The sequence below is a fragment of the Podarcis pityusensis genome, assembly GCF_964106645.2.
Source record: "Podarcis pityusensis genome assembly, chromosome: 8".
NCBI classification, from domain to species: domain Eukaryota; kingdom Metazoa; phylum Chordata; class Lepidosauria; order Squamata; family Lacertidae; genus Podarcis; species Podarcis pityusensis.
The window spans coordinates 10,763,762-10,783,900 of record NC_138033.1 but is presented as its reverse complement, the minus strand read 5'-3'; the positions used below and the strand labels follow the sequence as shown (position 1 = coordinate 10,783,900).

The 20,139-nt window shown below is 47.3% G+C and overlaps 1 protein-coding gene across 12 annotated transcripts in view; it reads right to left on the bottom strand.

The window, feature by feature from the left end:
• ARHGEF1 (Rho guanine nucleotide exchange factor 1) overlaps window positions 1-20,139 on the bottom strand; it is a 71,686-nt gene that overhangs the window by 37,824 nt on the left and 13,723 nt on the right. For 10 of the 12 annotated variants that reach the window (XM_081018610.1, XM_081018617.1, XM_081018618.1 and 7 more), the window contains exons 2-8: window positions 15,823-15,928; window positions 14,710-14,793; window positions 14,082-14,201; window positions 11,426-11,527; window positions 10,076-10,118; window positions 2,577-2,682; window positions 1,688-1,828 (exon numbers count right to left, since the gene is read on the bottom strand). In XM_081018610.1, coding sequence (XP_080874736.1) covers window positions 1,688-1,828; window positions 2,577-2,682; window positions 10,076-10,118; window positions 11,426-11,527; window positions 14,082-14,201; window positions 14,710-14,793; window positions 15,823-15,849 — 623 coding nt within the window. In that variant the 5' untranslated portion in view covers window positions 15,850-15,928. Of the gene's footprint in view, window positions 1-577; window positions 737-1,687; window positions 1,829-2,576; window positions 2,683-10,075; window positions 10,119-11,425; window positions 11,528-14,081; window positions 14,202-14,709; window positions 14,794-15,822; window positions 15,929-20,139 lie in introns of those variants that run through there. The other 2 variants (XM_081018614.1, XM_081018613.1) reach the window with 2 other exon arrangements.

Genomic DNA, 20,139 nt, shown 5'->3' with positions numbered 1-20,139 from the left:
TAAAATAAAATATTATTGCAAGTATGACAGAGATTGGTTTGTGAAATCCACATTTGTTCACCTACTTGATCTGTGCCCCCTTTGCTTCTGCCAAGCAGCTCAGGGTGGGCACTCTCCCAGTTTACCCTCATCCAAAGTAACCCCGAGGGACCCTGTATGGTAGCAAGGTCTGGCCAAGGTTTAAGAAGAGGCAGGCTCCCCAGCCTCGTAAGGATTTGAACGCACGTCTCCCTGATCCCAGTCCAACATGCTGGCCGCTTTGACTCTCGACAACTGAAGGGAAGAAGCAGGCAGAGACGGATAGCTTGGACGGCTCAGTTGGTTACAGCGTGGTGCTGAGAATGTCAAGGTTGCAGGTTCGATTCCCGTACGGGACAGCTGCATTTTCCTGCATTGCAGGGGATTGGAATAGATGATCCTCAAGCTCCCTTTCCAACTCTTATGATTCTATGTCTATGCCAAATCCCTAAAGCAGGGGCTGCACCCCCAGACTCACAGCACCAACCCCAGAGGCAGCTGCAACTCAGGAGCAAACTCCCCACCTTCTCCCCCCGGCTCGTTGCAGGTTTAAACTCACCCGTACAACAGCCCCATATTTGCGCGGTGAGAGAATAAAAGTTGAAAGGCATATATGCATGTTCTGAGATGCGGGGGGCTCTCGAGAGGCGCTCACAGCTGGAACGGAGCTGCTGGGTCGAGTCGGGTGCAAGGACTGAGATGGGGACAGGGGGGCTGCGAGGGGAGTTTATACACCCTGCCTGGATGATGCAACAGGAGGCAATATCCCGGCCTGGGCGGGGGATGTCTCCCTCTTTCTTTCTTCCCCTGCTTGACAGATGGTTTCTATTATCTGGAAGGAACTTGGCAGCGAAGGGGTGGCGGCCGGGGGAGGCCGTAATCAGCACGCCTTGGCCACATCCTCAGGGATGAGACATCAGAGGCCAGTTCCTGGCGCTGCGCCCAGAGCAAACGGGACCAGAAACTCGGTTCCTGGGAAAAAGAGGCAAGGTCTGCACGACAGAGACGCCAGTCTGGGTGAATCCATTTTCCCTGGCAGAAGTGGGAAGTGTGGATGGGACCAGCACAGTCTGGGGTGGTGGGGTTGCTTAAAATTAAAAACAACCTGAGTAGGTCCACTAAGCCTAAATAAGAAGTAGGAGGTTTTAAGAAGCTTCAGTGTCCATTTTGTTTTGCTGACCAGGCATTTAAAAAAAAGGGGGGGGGGCAGGGAAGATATTGGTATGGAAAAAGGAAATATATATATATATATATATATATATATATATATATATATATATATTTCCCCCCCACCAATATATTCCCTGGCCTTTTAAAAAAAAAAAAAAGATTGTGAATGGTTTTTTTTCTTTTTATCATTTTTTTCTGTTTTAAAATTTTTCTTTTTTCCTTTCTTTCTTTTTTTGCATTTAAATCTGAAATACCTACCTTCGTTGTATGTTTGTATCTTTGTATTTTAAACCAATAAAGATTTAATAATAAAATGAAATAAAGATTGTAGAGCTTGATACTCTTAATCTCAGGGTCGTGGGGTTTGAGCCCCATGTTGGGCGAAAGACCCCTGCATTGCAGGGGGTTGGACTAGATGACCCTTGGGGTTCCCCTGCAATTCTATGTCAGGGAAGGCTCACTGATGAGGCGCTGGGTGAACAGAGAGACATTCACTCACTGCATCTCCTCCAGCTTCACCATCAGCAACTCGGCCAGCTGCTTCTCCTTGGCCTCGCGGATGCCTTTGTCCTTCGTCCGATAGCCTTCCAACTCAAAGAGCTCGGACTCCCCCGGGGTCATCCCCATCTTCCTCTTTTCCCTGCCGGAAACAAAGAAGTGAGTGCTCTTTTGTGCTGCTAATGCATGCCCTGAGCCAAAACAGCTCAGGAAGAAAGGTGCCTCTGCTCCCCAAACCCAGTGAACTAGGATAGCTCAGTCAGTAGGTCTTGAGACTCTTAATCTCAAGGTTGTGGGTTCGAGTCCCATGTTGGGGCAAAGGATTCTTGCACTGAAGGGGGTTGGACTAGATGACTCTCGTGGTCCCTTCCAACTCTACAAGTCGATGATTCTATTGGAAGGTAAAGAGCTGTAGCTCACCGGTAGAGCATGTGCATTGCATGGGGAAGGCTCTAGGTTCGATTTCCAGCACCCCCAAACAGGACTGGAAAGGCCCTTTGCCTGACACCCTGGAGAGCTGCTGCCAGACAGTGCCGACAATACTGAACTAGATGCACCAATCGTCTGAATCAGCACAATGCAATGTGCTGGGGAAGGGCTGCAGCTGAGCAGAAGGGCATCTGTTCTGCACACAGAATATCCTTGGATCAAACCTCTGCATCTTCAGGTAGGCTGGGAATAAACCCGTTGGAAACTTTGCACAGCTGCTGCTGCTGCTGCCAATCAGTGTAGGCGATACTGGGTGGGCCAATGGGCCCTACAGACCCTCTCAGGGGTCTAGATTGCCAGAGGGCGGCACTCTGGTTAGTTTTACCACCCTCAGAGGATGCCCAGCCCTCCATGATCCTCTCTGCCACAACCTCTGTGCCCGATGGCTGCAGGGTCTGTACCTGAAGTCCTCCAGCTGCCGAGCAATCTCCTGCTCTTGGAAAGCCTGGATGTCCTGCAAGTGTTTTCGCTGCTGGTCATCGGGCAGAAGCTCAGGTCGGTTACGATCTGCGGTAAGGAGAGAGGAGGGCCCCAAAATTTTAGGCATGCTGCAAAACTGGTTGCGTGGGGTACTGAGAGGCTCAAAGGACAAGTATGGAGGCCCATTGCCAAGGTATCGTTTTTAAGGCAGGGTAATTCTCCCAAAACCTCAAGACAGTTTTGTACCGCTCCAAAATACCTTCTCGCCAGCAAACGCTCAGAAGCATTCAAGTTTCCCTCCTACAGGGAAACGGGAACTGAAAGATCCCTTGCCCTGCAGAACTTCTGCAGTAAGATGGACAACTGAATTTGCATATTGCAATCTGCATAGTTCTGTGCAAAGTTTTTAAAAAGTAATTTGGAGGTTGGTTTGTTTTTTACTAATTGGAAACATGTTAAGAAGCTGCTGGGCAAGAAGAGAATCTGAGGAGGAAGAAGTTTGCCCTCTTTGTTATCGTTCAGTAATAATTCAGCACTTCTTGGGAGTCCAGTGCTCCAGCATGCTTCACATACATTATCTCAGTCACCCTAGCAAAAATCCCGTAAGGTACATTGGTATTCCTGCTCCCAGTTTGCAGATCTGGGGTGCACTACAATTTGATGTTGCCTAAATGAGTGTGCAACAGAGATAGGATTGAGATCCGGAACCTCCTGACTCACGGCACACAGCCATTGCACGACTTCAGCTCATCGGGCCAACTGAATCTTCATGCTGCATTCACAACGCAACGCGTGCATTAATACGAACTCAAAAGAACGCAGATTTTTTTTTGCTTTTCAGAAACACAACAGAGGTGGAAGGATTGACTCCTCCGAATGGATGGCCTAGGAGTGTGCTTGCTGTAAGAGGACATGAGAACTGGAATCCTGAGAACTCTGGCAGGTTCAACTCTCAGATCTCCAGCCCTCGACATACGGCAAGGCTGCAACTCTGCAAACTAAGTGTTCCACCTCCCTCTTCGCCTGACAGCACCATGACGAAGATCTATGGCTGCTGCTGGCAACATCAATGCCATATTTGTTCCTGCTACAAGGGTGTCCTAGGAACTTTCCCAAGTCCACGTCGCTCTGTGCTTCCTTTCACGGTCCGTATCCTTAAAGTCCAGAGGGGTATTCTTGCTGCTATATTTGTACAAGAGCAATTAAAAAAATAAAAATAAACAAACTCCTCAAACCGAACTAGAAACAACCGCAGAGACTCGGAAAATAAGCCCTTCAAAGCACTCCCAGCTGTCCTGGCAGCCGGCCTGCGGAATAAACAAAAAGTGATCAGCCTGCAGGACTGACTGGAGAACTGCCCTGGGATTCGGAGATCGCTCTGAGGGGAGGCATCTCCTCTGTGATTTTGTGCAAACATAGCATCGTCAAGGCAAATCCCTTGCAGCTGTTTGGATGCCACTGTCTCTGGCATGCTGCCAACATGGAAGCAGCCTCTGGAGCAGAGCAAGCTGTCCTAGGACGGTAATGCAGTCATCTCTGGGGTGGAGCAGCTGTTTGTTTATTTGTGGCCCCCTTTCAATGAGGGGAGGAGAAGAGAGTCACCTCTGCTTCTGTGCAGCTGTGCTCTCATGACGCAAGGGCGTATTTGCTTTCAGGAGTCCCCGAGTATATCTAATAAAAATGCTGTGGGATTAGAAAGGCTGGGGGAAAAGAGGATTCAGAGCCTGAGATTTGGAGACCTACAATGACAATTGGAGGGGTCTATACAAGGGACGCTGATGGCACTGTGGGTTAAACCACAGAGCCTAGGGCTTGCCGATCAGAAGGTCGGCGGTTCGAATCCCCGCGACGGGGTGAGCTCCCGTTGCTCGGTCCCTGCTCCTGCCAACCTAGCAGTTCGAAAGCATGCCAAAGTGCAAGTAGATAAATAGGTACCACTCCGGCGGGAAGGTAAATGGCGTTTCCGTGCGCTGCTCTGTTTCGCCAGAAGCGGCTTAGTCATGCTGGCCCCATGACCCGGAAGCTGTACGCCGGCTCCCTTGGCCAATAAAGCGAGCTGGGACCGAACAACGGGAGCTCACCCTGTCACAAGGATTCAAACCACCAACCTTCTGATCGGCAAGCCCAAGAGGCTCAGTGGTTTAGACCACAGTGCCACCCGTGTCCCGGTAGGGCTTAATGTACCTAGCACATCTATGATTGAACACAGTTACTATCACTTTCCCCTCCCTCTACTTTATATATATATATATATATATATATAAAGGTTTCCAGTCCTTTTGACTGTGGAGATAAATATTGATATCTGTGAGCACTGTTGGGTGAAATCTCAGAAATATGGGGGAACTGGGTGGCTGAATTGGATTCTCAGACATCACAAAGGGGGCCACTGATCCTGGAACCTGGGTTACTCAAGGAATAATGTATTATTCTGTTTTAAGAACAAAGTATAGAGATCTCTCCCAGGTATTTAAAATATTTTTTTGAAAGTAATCTTATTCAGTCTTTTTTTTAAAAACCCTCTTTATTTCCCTTGCCTTGTTGCATTTTGTCACGTTTATTTCCTGGCTTCAAGTTATTATTATTTTTTACTGTTGCTTGGTTTCATTCGCACTTTTGCAAGCCAGCCTAGACTCTTTCAATGAGGGGGTGGTTCAGAAATAATTCATATATATGAATATATGAATATCTCTGGTGATGATGATGATTCCATTTTTTCCAGCTATTTCTAGGACTTCCGGGTTGGCGCCATCGCCGAATGGCGGACTCCCTCCGAGCTCCGGAGGGAGCCTGCTCGGCAGGGGCTGGGTCCTACCGCACCGGCGATGCGGGGACCCTTAAAAACCACGGCCACGAGGGCCGTGGACATGGAGACTCGGCTGGCACCGCTAGCGCCCTCCCGACTCGTGAAGGAGCCTTTTTAAAGGCTACGGATCGGGTGCCGGGGAGAAGCGTGGTGCTTTGAGTCCTCTGCTATCCCTGCCGAGCGCAGCCGCATGCCATCCGGCGGAGAGCGCTGACTTCTTCCATTGAAAATTCGGACTTTTTAACAACAACCCGTGAGTAATTTGGAAACTGGGTTTAAAAGGAGGAAAAAAAAGAATTTCTTTTCGAATTGGACACGAGCGGGGGGGGATCCAAAAAGGAAGTCAGTCCCCCCCCCTATTGTAAACCTTCCAAGACAAGGACGGGGAAACCAAGGTCCAAAAAGATTTGTATTGCTGATAAAAACTAAGAATTCCACGATGGGGAATTATAAGAACTGTGCTGGAGGACGAACTGAGGGAGAAGAAACGTAACCCCCCCCCCCTGGGAACCGGGGTGATTGAAGAGAGAGCCTGGTGAAAAGAGCCGGAGATTTTGACAGCTGTCAAAGTAGCTGTCAAAGTCGGAAAGCAGAGAGGATTTTATTATGAGAACTTTGCTGGCTAAATTTGTTACAATCTGCTACAACTTGTTAAAACTCGGATACAAAATGGCGAAAACATGGATAACAATCGGACTTTTGGACTAGAGAAAACAAAGTTACAACAATCCCCCTAGAGGAGTTTCGGGACATTACAAAGATGGTCGTAAGTGGAAAAATACCATTGGAATTTTACAGGACTGGTTATCTTCTGGGAAAGCTGCAAAACGGAAATAATATTTTGTCTACAGGGTGTTCAGCTAAAGGAGACAATAGAATTTTCTATTGAAGAAAGGAAGGGACTGAACGCAAGTTTTTGTTCCTGAATAACAATAATCCCTGCAGACTTATTAAGCTTCTGAATTAGAACGTTTTAGCAGCGGAACAAGAGGAAACTGGACTACAATTTGGAAAGAACAATGGGGGGAGCTTTATTAAAGATCTGAAGTTAAGTGTTTTAAAAATAATTGTGAAGGGGAAAAAAAAAAAAAAAAAGTCAGCAAGGAGTTGGGGGAAATAGGCGATTTTTGGATTGTAAGAATTCCAGGCGGATAACATGGTTTGGTGGCCAGGGGGAAATTAAACCGGGGACAGGGGGGGAGAACTAAAATCCAAAGGCTTGTCAACTTCTTTTTTTTGAACTGGCTTTGTTTCATCTATTATATCTTTCATCTCTTATTTCTGATATTTCTATTATGTGGGGTGTCTTTATTATTAAAAAAAAAAAAGGGAAATTGTGGAATAAAAATGGGGTGGGCCCTGGGAAAGAAATTTTTTGTTTTTTATTAAGGGTATTGAATGAGGAATGTAGAAATTTTAAATTCGAATAATGGTCTAAACAAATTAAGTTTTTAATTAGAACCGAGAGCTTGTGGAGCCAACAACATGAAAAAGGAATATGGTAGGGGTGGGGGAAGGGGGGAGTCCCAGAAAGTGGATATATGAAAATAAGGTTCTGAATGTATTTTAATTCTTACTTTCTGTATTTTTGAAAATCTTAATAAATATTATTTTAAAAAAAAAAACAAAAAAAAAACAAAACATTTTTTCCAGCTATTTCTAAGGCCACATTCACGCAGCACATTTAAAGAGCCACAACATCCCTTTAAACCTGGCATAGGCAAACTCGGCCCTCCAGATGTTTTGAGACTACAGTGGTGCCTCGCAAGACGAAATTAATTCGTTCTGCGAGTTTTTTCGTCTTGCGAAGCACGGTTTCCCATAGGAATACATTGAAAATCCAAAAGGAAACAAACTTGCAAGACGTTTTCGTCTTGCGAAGCAAGCCCATAGGGAAATTCGTCTTGCGAAGCAACTCAAAAAACGAGAAACTCTTTCGTCTTGCGAGGCATTCGTCTTGCGAGGTACCACTGGACAATTGCCATCATCCCTGACCGCTGGTCCTGCTGGCTAGGGATGGTGGGAGTTGTAGTCCCAAAACATCTGGAGGGCTGAGTTTGCCTATGCCTGCTTTAGTTAAGGTTTGTTAAGGGCGCTGAGAATTGTTAGGAGACACCCTCCCACTATCCCCTTCTCAAAGCTACTTTCCAGAAGGGATTGACAACTAATCCCTTGTCACAAGGAACTCTGAGAAGCGTAGCTTTGCAATATCTGCTTCAAACGAATGGTGCGAATGTGGTCCAAATCGAAAGGTTCGCCTACGTTTGCACCCCTGCCTTCTCTCTGTGCAATATATATAAAATCACATTTGCTCACTCATTCACAGGAAGCACAGACAGGGGGTGGCCCTGCGCTCTCCCCTGACCCTCTTTCAGTGTTCTAGGGGTGAGTGAATGGTGCTTCTCCCCCTCTCTCTTCATTTCTCTCGCATACACCCCCCCCAGTGCAAAAGTCCTGTTTCCTAGAAGCTCCTCCCCCCCTCTCTCTCACACCCACCCACCCACCCACCCTGCCTGCAGAGATCTTCCCAAATGCTTAACCACCATGTGGCACCACAGTCGTGTGGCACCGCGGCACATTTTTCATATCAGAAATTCCATTCTGAGGCTGGGCGCTCTCCAGAGTGTGTGGCAGTCAGCTGCAATTGGCAGGCAAGCCCACTAGATGGTGCCACGAAGCCGCAGGACCCGTCGCCTGGCTGCACCCAGATTTCTAAACTGCCCCCCCAATCCCCAGCGTGGCAGGAGAAATGGGCAGGGCCAGTCCGTGGCTCCAGATGAGCTCATCAATTGGCCGAGGCAGCGGGGGAGAGCAGTAGCCTTCCCTGCCTCACTCCCCACCCCCAAGCCCTCCAACTTCCTGTCTTTCACAGAGTTTCACAGAGTTTCACCAGCTGGGTGGGGCTCCCCGACAGCTGCGATCTAGAAAGCCAGGAGGGGGAGCAAGCCGCAGAGACTGCTGGGGGGGGGCCGGCGGAGGCAGGGAGGAGGGAGAACAGTTTAGGGGCTGCAGCTCGGAGGGAGGGGCGAAGGCCACAATATCTGGAAAGGGAGCAGAACGGGACCAGGGACCAGGCAAGCAGTCTTGCTGCACCACCGGAGACCCAACGCGGTTATACATTATGTCACATGTTTTTGTGAAGTGCAGCAACAAGTGTTAAGTCAACTCCCGGCTCCTCTTTGCCGTGAGCTTAAAACGTAATTTTGCAACACGTCTGCTGTGTGGCAACCAGGATCGCCAACTCCAGAGTGGGTAGATATTTCAGTTCAGCCCTGCAGCTTCTTTCCCTAAGTATTTCCTGCGTTTGTTATGTTTATATACAGTGGTACCTCGGGTTACATACGCTTCAGGTTACACACTCCACTAAGCCAGAAATAGTGCTTCAGGATGAGAACAGAAATTGGGCTCCGGCGGCGTGGCAGCAGCAGGACGCCCCATTAGCTAAAGTAGTGCTTCAGGTTAAGAACAGTTTCAGGTTAAGTACGGAGCTCCGGAACGAATTCAGTACTTAACCCGAGGTATCACTGTACAGTCATACCTCGGGTTGAAGTTGCTTCAGGTTGAGTGCTTTCGGGTTGCGCTCCGCGGCAACCCGGAAATAATGGAACGCGTTACTTCCGGGTTTTGCCACTCGCGCATGCGCAGACGGTCAAAATGATGTCATGCGCGTGCGCAGAAGCGGCAAATTGCGACACGCAGACGCGGGTTGCGTTCACTTCTGGATGCGAACGGGGCTCCGGAACGGATTCCGTTCGTATCCAGAGGTACCACTGTACTGCCTTTCCGTCCAAGGAGCTCAAGGGAGGGAGCGTGGTTCTCCCCGCCTTGCTTTTTATCTTCACAACAACCCTGAAAGGGAGGTTAGGCTGAGTAGCAAGTGACTGGCCCAAGGTCATCTAGTGAGCTTCATGGCTGGGTAGGGGGATTTGAACTGTGGTCTCGCAGTTCGACACTCTAACCATTAGATCACTAACTGCAAGGAGCGGAGGGTGGGATGGGGTGGGGAACAGCCCACAGGCTTTAGGAGCTACTGTGCCATAAAAGCCTCTTCAGTTTTGGACTGGGAGGGGCAATCCTTGCCCAAGGCAGCTGATGAAACTCACTTGCCGTGCCTCCAACCAACTTGCAAAATTTTCTGCCTTCTGTGCAACTTCCCCTCTAGCTCCAATTACCTGGTCCTGCAGCAATTCCACATACTTTGCACTTAATATGAAAATGCTTCACATACAAACAAAATCTGAATCCTGCATAAACGAAGCGACCTTGCCAGTGGCTTGAATTAATTAATTTTATAATGAATGATTTTAAGAGTGTTGTTTGTGCTGTACTTTTGTACTGTTTTATTGTTGTTAGCCGCCCTGAGCCCGGCTTCGGCTGGGGAGGGCGGGATATAAATAAAATTTATTATTATTATTATTATTATTATTAACTGTATTTGCTTCTCTCGCCAGAGTCTGCCAGGACTTTCGTAAAAGGATCTATGGTGTTTCTGAACGCATGTAAATTATTATGCAAAAAAATAATAATTTGCAAATAATAATAATACCGCCAGAGGGTTGACTTTGCATAAAACGCGCTCTTTCTGCAAAATTCCTCAGTGCAAAAGAGATGAAAGCCCTGTTTCCCTACTGCATACTCACGCACAACAAGCACATCATTCGCTTTGGGTCTTACCCAGCTCAAACTGAACGGAGGATGGAACAGGGACCCTCAGCAGCTGCCGAAAAGATAAGGGATAATGATTAGAACAAGCAACCCCTCATTCTGCCACGTGTTGTGGACCAGGCTGAACCTGAATTGTGGTAAAAGTGGATCCCCGACATCATTGAGGCAGCATGTGAGATGCCCAAAACCCTTGAACGGGCCTGTGAGGGAATCGCCCCACAGCTACTAAACCACTCGAGTTGTAGAAGGAGTGGAATAATTGCAGGAGCTTCAGAACTTGGGTTTTGAATCTTGGTTATGAGAGAACGCTGGTTAAAGCCAGCTGGAGAAAGTGGTGCCGGAGGAGAGGAAGGGCGTGTCTGAAGGCTCTCCACTTTCTATCCCATTTTCTGCTTTTAAAACTGCTGCTAGTTTGTTTTCAACTGCTGTTTGTTACTGCAATGTACTTCCGTATGGTGTCCATCTTATGGATGCTGCCTCAAGTACTTTTGTGGACAGAGAGGGTGGTAAGTCAACATACATTTAAAGCGCTATGACACCACTTCAAACACGGCTTCTCCCCCAAATGACCTTGGGAACTGCAGTTTTTTTAAAAGGTGCCAGGAGGCCCCATATTTCCCCTCACAGAGCTACAATTCCCGGAGCTGCTGAAGAGGCATTGACTGTTAAAAGAGCGTCTCCACCCCCACAGTGAGATCCAGCGCTGAGGGCCTTCTGGCGGTTCCCTCATTGCGAGAAGTGAGGTTACAGGGAACCAGACAGAGGGCCTTCTCGGTAGTGGCACCCACCCTGTGGAACGCCCTCCCTTCAGATGTGAAGGAAATAAACAGCTATCCTATCTTTAAAAGACATCTTAAGGCAGCCCTGTTCAAGGAAGTTTTTAATATTTAATGCTGCACTGTTTTTAAACACTTGATTGGAAGCCGCCCAGAGTGGCTGGGGAAACTCAGCCAGATGGGCGGGGTATAAATAAATTATTAATTATTATTATTATTATTATTATTATTATTATTATACCACTTTAGGAACTGTAGCTCCGTTGAGGGGAATAAAGGGGGGGGGAGGTGTCTCCTGACAACTCTCAGCGCCCACAACAGACTACAACTCCCAGGATCCTCTGGGGGGAGGCAAGCCACAACTTTTTGATTTTTATCACAGCTCTTTAAACCTATGGTGTGACTGTGGCCTGTATGTTTTTCTCAGAGGAGACCCTCTGAAATTAATAAATGGGACAAAGTGAGGTCCAGTAATTTCCATAGGTCTACTCTGAGTAAGATTATGAGAACACCACCCGTAGGGTATAGATTCATAAAGATAACCATCGTCACCGTGAAGTGATCTCCCGCAGAGTTGGCTTACCCCGGCTTTGTCTAGGAACGTATGGCAGAATTCCACAAACTGCTTCTTTGCCTCTTTGGCCCCGAGGCGGTTCAGTATGAGGTCCACATGAAGGTAACAGAGCTGAAAGAAAGGAAGGCAGTTAGGAAAGAAGCAGCTGGCAGCCGGCTGAGGAAAGGCGGGGCCGGATTCCTTCTCACCTGGCCCTCTTGTGTCAATTCAAGATGGCGACTCCCCAAAACTCCCAGATGATGGATGGGTATGTGTGTTTTAATGAACTGAACAGAGCGAAAGATTATGAGTCATTGAGAGAAGGTGTGTGCATGTGTGAGAGAGAACTTAATAGCTTATTTTTAGTTGCTTTCTTGTTTAATATCGTTCTATAGATTATAAATGCCCCATTGATTTGGTAATCATATAATATGACTGACGCCGTAATTGCGAGCGTTAGCTTATTTCTTAGTTGCTGGTTTGTTAAGAGGGTTTTAGAGACTGCTATTGTTTTGCTGATGATTTGTTAATTATGTGATCTATGCTGTGCTTGTGATGCTCTTATTATGCCATTGCTATTTATGGTTTATAAGTCACTTTGGGGTTCATTCGAAAGGAAAGTGGCACAGAAATGCAAAATAAAATCAACAACCAAAACAACACTCCAGTCCTAATCAATGCAACATTAAATGAGAGAAGGAAGGGAAGTTCAGAAAGGCCCTTCCCTGCTCCCCTCTGCATTGGTCTATACATGTAAAACAGGGAAGTGAAGCCATTGCTTCCACTAACTGTCAATCATCCTGCCTGCCTGCGTGAGAGGGCAAGGTTACACCATGGGACGCCCTCCATTGGCTTGGCTGGGACCAACCACCATTTGAGTCTATGCCATCCATAACTGCTTCCTGCACTGACCTCGCGTTCATGATGTCAGAATTTATCAATGTTGATACATTAACTTTTAAGACTTGGAGCCTTAATTTGCTTATTTTCCCATGCCCTCCTCATTCCACTTTCCTTTTGTGTCATGTCTATCAGACTGCAAGCCTACAGCAGAGACTGCCTTGCTTACTGATCTTTATCCAGCCCAATGATAAATGAAAACACGTTTGGTATCCGAATGGGCTTTTCCCTTCCCTTCCCTACCCACACCTCCTCCTTTTGCTATTGTGTCTAAGACTGCAAGCCACTGGCCGCAGGTCTATCCTACTGTTTGTACAGCACTTTAAAAAAATATTCTTGAGTGCTTCGTAAATAATCTCAGTGCCCTTGCCTGCAGGGCTTGGGACAGTGGGTGACTGGCGAAGGTTTGCTTCTCACTGAGCAATGAGCTAAGAATGCCTACCTGCCCCCAGGTTTTTCCTTATATTTCACTTAATAAAAGGGACTAGAAACTTGCTGGGGGGAAACAACAGCTGACAATACAAGGACGAAATCAAGAATAGCTACAGGGTCCTGAGCTTCTGCCAGGAACCTCTCACATACTGAGAACTATGCCACACAACAGGTATAAGCCCATAGATAGGAGGGTGGTTTAGCAACACTGAAAGCTGGGCTAGAGCATATTCTCCCCAGCAGGCTAGTTTTGTTTATGTTTATTTTAGGCTGCATTTAACATGCAATTTCATCATCTGTCAGCGAAACTGGTGCAGCCCAGAAAAACCTGCACAATGCGATTCCATTAAAAAAATGTATTTATTATTTTTATTTTACAATTAAAACAATAGATAATAATCCAAATACCAAAAACACATTTCATTTAGACTTCCCCCGCCCTTTCCATGGTTCGCTTCATCATTTTCTTTTCCACTACATATTCTAATTAATCCCTCTCTTTTCATTTTCTCATTTTTATCTCTCAGCAATTGTTACTGCTGAATTTACTGTTACTGTTAATTTTTTAAAAGGCTTACAATAATTTTCCAAATGATCCTCAAAACATTTCCAGTCTTCTTAAAAAAAATAAAAAAAAATCATCTTGATCTCTTATTCCGTTTGTCAATCTTGCCATTCCAGCTGACCGTGAACAGGACAGATCAGTGCAAAGATTTGCCTGAATTAAAGCATGTCAAAAGTCTTGTTACGTGGGAAGTTCACTATTGAAGCTGACAATTGGTGCAAATTATTTGGTCTGAGAAAATACACTCACGCTTGTCCCCTGCATGAGCTTCGGGAAACCAGCAGTGAGATGTGCCTGCGTGGGCCGACCCACCTAATCGCACCACAGCCAAGCGTGGTAGGAAGCTAGTCCTCATGAATGAACGAGTCTTTAAACGAGTGTCCACTTGTTAGGGTTTTAGTCTTGTTTTAAATGCATCTGTTGTTTTTAACTTTCCAAAATCACCTTATGTCTAAATCAGAGGTCAGCAAACATTTTCAGCAGGGGGCCGGTCCACTGTCCCTCAGAACTTGTGGGGGGCCGGACTATATATATATATTTTTGGGGGGGTAAACAAATTCCTATGCCCCACAAATAACCCAGAGATGCATTTTAAATAAAAGCACACATTCTACCCACGTAAAAACACGCTGATTCCCGGACCATCCGTGGGCCGGATTTAGAAGGCGATTGGGCCGGATCCAACCCCCCGGGCCTTAGTTTGCCTACCCATGGTCTAAATCATCTTGAGAGGTGGTTTAGAAGGGGGTTAATAAATCAACAATGACAAAAAAAAAATGCAAGGCTTACCACAGGGCTGGAGTCAAACTGCAGTACCACATGCTGCAGAAAAACCATCAAGTAGGCGGGGTGCCGTGTTAAGAGGTCCAGGCTCTGGAACATGCTGCTTTGTGCATCTGGGTTCTGGAACTGAGGGGAGCAACAAAAGAGAGAGAGAGAGAGAGAGAGAGAGAGAGAGAAGTTGTTAAATCAGGATTTCCCCCACTCTTACCTTCTCCACCCCACCCTCTCCTCACTGCCTCCTTTCAACACAGTTCCTTCCAGATCACTCTCGGTGTTTGTTCACAAGTTTCCTTCTAACAAGCCCACGCAGCTCAGCACTGTCTACCCCACGTGTGGAGAAGCTCTGGCCCTCCTGATCTTGCTCAGCTATGACCTCCTATCAGCTCCAGCAAGCGTGGCCAATTGGCAGGGAGGATGGGAACGGTAGTTCAGCAACTTTTAGAGGCCAAAGGTTCGTCTGATCAACACAGGCAGGCAGCAGGGACTCAGGGAAGGGGCTCTCCCAGCCCCACCTGGAGATGCTGAAGATTCAACCTTCTGCATGCCAGGCAGGTGTTCTGCCACTGAGCTATGGTGCTGTCGTGACCTTCCTCCTGCTGTTAGAAGCCTGGCCTCTCCCGAATCTCCCACTTACTGGTTCGATGTCGTTTTCGAAGTCCTCGTCTTCTGCTCCGATGATCGCCATGGCCGACCCAGTGCGGGCACCCAGTGCCGGGTTCTGGTAAGGAAGACGCGAGACCATATCAGTGGCAGCATCAAGAAGCGCCACCTTGCCCTGCTTGGATCACCCATAACTTGAGGTCCCAACCAAGCACCCTGGAAACTCCACGCACTGTCAAAACAGACCTTTCTCTCCACCCACAAAACCCCTCATATAACAAGAGTATTTTGTGTAGAAACTACCAATGCCAGTTGCCAATCAGCGAATCTGATTTATAAAAAAGCACTGCCCTTTCTAAAATACAGAAGGGAGCCCTCCAGAGGTTGCCAGTCTCCAACTCCCACTCCCATCAGCCCTGGCAATTGGCTCTGCTAGCTGGGGATGATGGGAGTTGGAGTCCAACACTGTCTGGAGTGCCACAGGCTCCCTATCTTTGCTCTGTGGCAAAGGTAAAGGGACCCCTGACCGTTAGGTCCAGTCGTGGCCGACTCTGGGGTTGCGGTGCTCATCTCGCTTTATTGGCCGAGGGAGCTGGCGTACAGCTTGCGGGTCATGTGGCCAGCATGATTAAGCCGCTTCTGGCAAACCAGAGCAGTGCACGGAAACACTGTTTACCTTCCCGCTGGAGCGGTACCTATTTATCTACTTGCACTTTGACATGCTTTTGAACTGCTAGGTTGGCAGGAGCAGGGACTGAGCAACGGGAGCTCACCCTGTCGCGGGGATCCGAACCACCGACCTTCTGATCGGCAAGACCTAGGCTCTGCGGTTTAACCCACAGCGCCACCCGCGTCCCAACAATGTCCAACAATGTCTGGAGCGCCACAGGCTCCCTATCTTTGCTCTGTGGTAGGTTCCCCAAACTCTGGTTTTCAGCGGTTTTTGGACTACAACTCCCATTATCCCTGACCACTGGTCCTGCTAGCTAGGGATGATGGGAGTTGTAGTCCAACAACTGGAGACCTAAATTTGGGAAACACTGTTTTTCTGGGGGGTGGGCAGGTTAGAACTTTGACTGTACCACCCCTCACTGTACAAAACCCCATCTCTTTCCCCTCCCCTCCCCTCCCCATGCCAATCACTCACCCCATTGTATCCTTCCTCCAACTCCATTCTGCCCCTGTGGGGCGGGTGGGGATAAGGTCCCCAGCAACTGAGTCAAGGGGTCCAAGTGTTCAGGGTCAGCATCTACCTTTGGGGGGGGGCACAGAAAAATGAAAAATTAACAAACTGGGCAGTGGTGGTGAAGCACATAGATTTGGGAGTTCGGTTTACAACACATTCCCTATCCCTGCTGTAAGGCCAGACACACATCCAACGGGCTTTCAAACCGCACGACAATCATGGGAACTGTAGTTTGTTAAGGGCACTGGGGAATCATAGCTCTGGGGTGTCAAACTACAGTTTAAAGGATTCTTTGGGGGGAATTCACATGCACTGAATGAGCTTAAAAAACCCATGGCATGGATTTCCCCTAAATGATTGCTCTCTTTAAATAAAACCCAACTTTGCAAGGATTCGGTTTTTCAGGAAAAATACACACCCGTCCTCAGGAAGAATATGGGAGATGCGGGGGGGGGGGGGAGGGAGAAGAGATGGAATGGAAAGCAAGTTGGAGCAGGGGGAGGGCTTCATACACAGAGAGGTATTCAAGCTACCAAGGCCACCCCACCTCTCTTTCTCTCTCCCCCCCCCCATTACTCAGAAATTCCTGCACTAGGTGGAGGTGAATGCTGCATGAATACTGCCTCTGTCACCTACAAAGAGGCCTCAGAGACAAGCAGGAGGAAAACTCCACACCCCACAGACAGCCTGACTCATAAAGGGCACCTTTCCAAACGGCTGGCAGTAGTGGCCAGGGAGGAGCTCGGTTTGGGGAAAAATATGGGTCAGAATCAAAACAGCACATTGCAAAACTCTTCAGAGTGCTGGGCTTGGATCGCCTTCACACACACTGTCCCAGGGAAGGGAGATAGAATAACCTGATTATTGAAGTTTCCCAGTCTGATTATTGAGGTTTAGCCCCAGATACCCATCTCTAGGGCATTGCTATCTATTTTTCCACAGGTATTATTTGTCTCTTTTTGTGGAACAGGTAAAAAAATCCTAATGAGTGATGACTAGCTTGGTGTCCCCTAGTGGTGACACAAAGGAAGGATAAAATTAATTGCCCACAAGGTAGTTAGCATTCTGGGTAGTTCCTGTAATGGGGAACAGTAAGGTAAAGGTAAAGGGACCCCTGACCATTAGGTCCAGTTGTGGCCGACTCTGGGGTTGCCCCGCTCATCTCGCTTTACTGGCTGAGGGAGCCGGTGTACAGCTTCTGGGTCATGTGGCTAGCATGACTAAGCCGCTTCTGGCGAACCAGAGCAGCGCACGGAAACGCCGTTTACCTTCCCGCCAGAGTGGTACCTATTTATCTACTTGCACTTTAACGTGCTTTCGAACTGTTAGGCGGTTAGGAGCAGGGACCGAGCAATAGGAGCTCACCCCATCACAGGAATTCGAACCGCTGACCTTCTGATTGGCAAGTCCTAGGCTCTGTGGTTTAACCCACAGTGCCACCCGCATCCCTTATGGGGAACAGTACAACTTGCAATTTAGAAGTCAACTTCGGCACCTAAATGGACTAGATCAGGGTTTCCCAAACTTGAGTCTACAGCTGTTTTTTTTAGACTATACCTCCCATCATCCCTGACCACTGGTCCTGCTAGCTAGAGATCATGGGAGCTGTAGCCCAACAACAGCTGGCAGCCAAAGTTTGGGAAACCCTGAACTAGATAGATCAGGCTTCCTCAAACCCAGCCCTTCAGTTGGTTTGAGGCTACAGTTCCTATCATCCCTGACCACTGGTCCTGCTAGCTAGGGATCATGGGAGATGTAGGCCAAAAACATCTGGAGGGCCGAGTTTGAGGAAGCCTCGTGGTCCCTTTCCAAATCTGCAATGCTATGGTTCTGTGCCCCCATCTATGGACCATTAACAGAATGACACACACACACACAGACACACACAAAATAACCAGCTTGCAAAGCAATTTCAGGACATGTTTACAGAAGACTCATAAATGGCCGCTCTTGTAGTCAAGAAGGAATTGCTTCTTTGTGTGGTCTCCCAGAAGCTTAGCAGAAAAACACCCCGCTTTTTTCGCCCTTTGAGGCCACAAAATGGCCAACCAGACAAAGTATAGGGAGAAGCAAGCCGGTACAACCTTCTGAGGATTAGTAGCTTTTATGGGGATATATATATATATATATATATATATATATATATATATATGCATGCTATGCAATGCATTACATCAAGCGTCAAGCTGCTTTAGCAGGCAAGGATTCCCAGCCATAGCTACATTTTTCTCTGACCAATGGCTCTGTGGCTTTTTGGCAACCGCAAAAGAAACAGAAATTAAAAGCAAACATCCACATTTCTCTGTCAAGCTGCACTATTGTTGAAGTTCTGCCAGTGATGTGTATGTTAAAAAAGACAGAGAAGTTTGTCTGGAAAAGGGTGACCAACCTGTCAGAGTGGACTGTGACCCAGCTTTCAGCCACGTTCTTTAATGTTCTGCGTGCTTTTAGGAGACTCATGCAGAAGTGGCCTCACAATATAGAAACTGAGAGCCTATTTCAGTGGCATGGTGCAGTAAATACCTTAAATCAGGGTTTCCCAAACTTGGTTTTTGGACTACAATTCCCATCATCCCTGGACACTGGGTCTTGCAAACTCAGGGTGACGGGAGTTGTAGTCTGAAAACAGGTGGAGACGTACTGTGCTAGATGCTGTATGATTTTAAAACTTCTTTTTTTATTGCTTCTTTCATTTCTTATGTTGTATTTTATTGTATTACAAGCTCAATTCTTTGGAGTTTGAACCATCATTCAATGGAATATAATATGAGAAACAACAGAAGCCATACAAATACAATTAAAAATCAAGGTGGATATTTAATGTGGACACACCACGGACCACCTGAACAAACCTCAAGGACCACGATTTGGGGAATGCGGCCTCTTGCCCGGAGGAGAGGTGAGAAGAAGGAGGCTTGATGATTTGTCACCATCTAACTCCCATGTCCCCTCTCCTCAAACTGCCACAGGGCTCATTTATTCCCTTAAGCAAACAAGTTGCCTTTTATATTCTACTGAATATTTTCTTTTTTCAATTGATGTTTATTGTCGTAAAAATCTTACGTAAACCACTTTGCGAGGTCTGTCTGAAAACCGGTATAGAAATACTGCAAAGAAACAAGCAAGCAAAGCCCTGCCTTAAATAAAACAAGCCATTAAACAAATTAATTATGTGAGAGAAACCACAGAACCGTCAAGAGAACACATGTATTTCACACACTCAAGGGTGTGCGGTGTGAAAAACCCACTTCCTTTGCTTAGCCACAAAGTTTGTTACGGCGCCCAGAGAAGTGTCAAACCGGGCCTTTGCCCGGCCCACTGCGAGAACGAGAAAGAAATGCTTTGCAAAGGCATTTTGCAAAAGACAATAATAAAGGCTGAATCAGCTGCGCCGAGGATTAAGGGCAGCTGCAGCCCCCGCGGACAAGTGAGGGACGAGGCAGAAATGGCAGGCGCAAGAAAACCACTGAACAAGATGGAATGGATTGCAACAAGATGGACTCCGAGGCTGCAGATGCAGGACCACTGATGCGAGGTGCTTTGAAGGATATGGGAGAGGCACAAAATGGTCCTAGCCCCTTAATATACACCCATTCCCCATCTGCCCTCGCGACGGTCGCTACCCGCAGCCAAGCGGGCAAAAGATTCAGGAAGTGAGTCACACCATCGCCCTTGTCTCTGTTTCTTGAGCAACGACAAGAGTTGGGGGTGAAGATCCACACGCCCCAGGACACCTGCGCCCCTCGGGGACTCCCCCTTTCCTCCGAGCCCAAAGGAGCAGCCACATCTGCTGCAGCCGGGCTCGATAACAAAAGGAGCGGCTCGGCGTATTTACAGAGAGAGCCGATTTCCTGCAAGAGGAAGTGATATAAGTACAGCCACCTCTCAGCGGGGTGGAAAAAAGGAGGTCAGCCCCGTCTGGGAATTGAACTCAGATAAGGAACAGTAAACTTATGATTTTACCTACAGCGGAAATATAAACTTTAATAGAAGCAGACTGTATATAAAAAGGGTGAAAACCTCTTACTTTGGATATTCTTTGTCGGCCCAAAGATCTCTGAGAAAGCAGAAGGAGAACTTCCTTTTACCTTCGTTTATGCGGAACTGCCTAGTTAAAATTAGGAAACTTTGTACTTCTTATTTTATTCTTTTTAGTTTTTACTAATGCCAGACACCAGTGTGTAGGGAGAAAGCTACTAATCCCAAGCAGGATTGATTTGGATGCAGATTGTATATTTTTATTTTTATTTTGAGGAGGAGCAGAGTGGAAAAAAGACA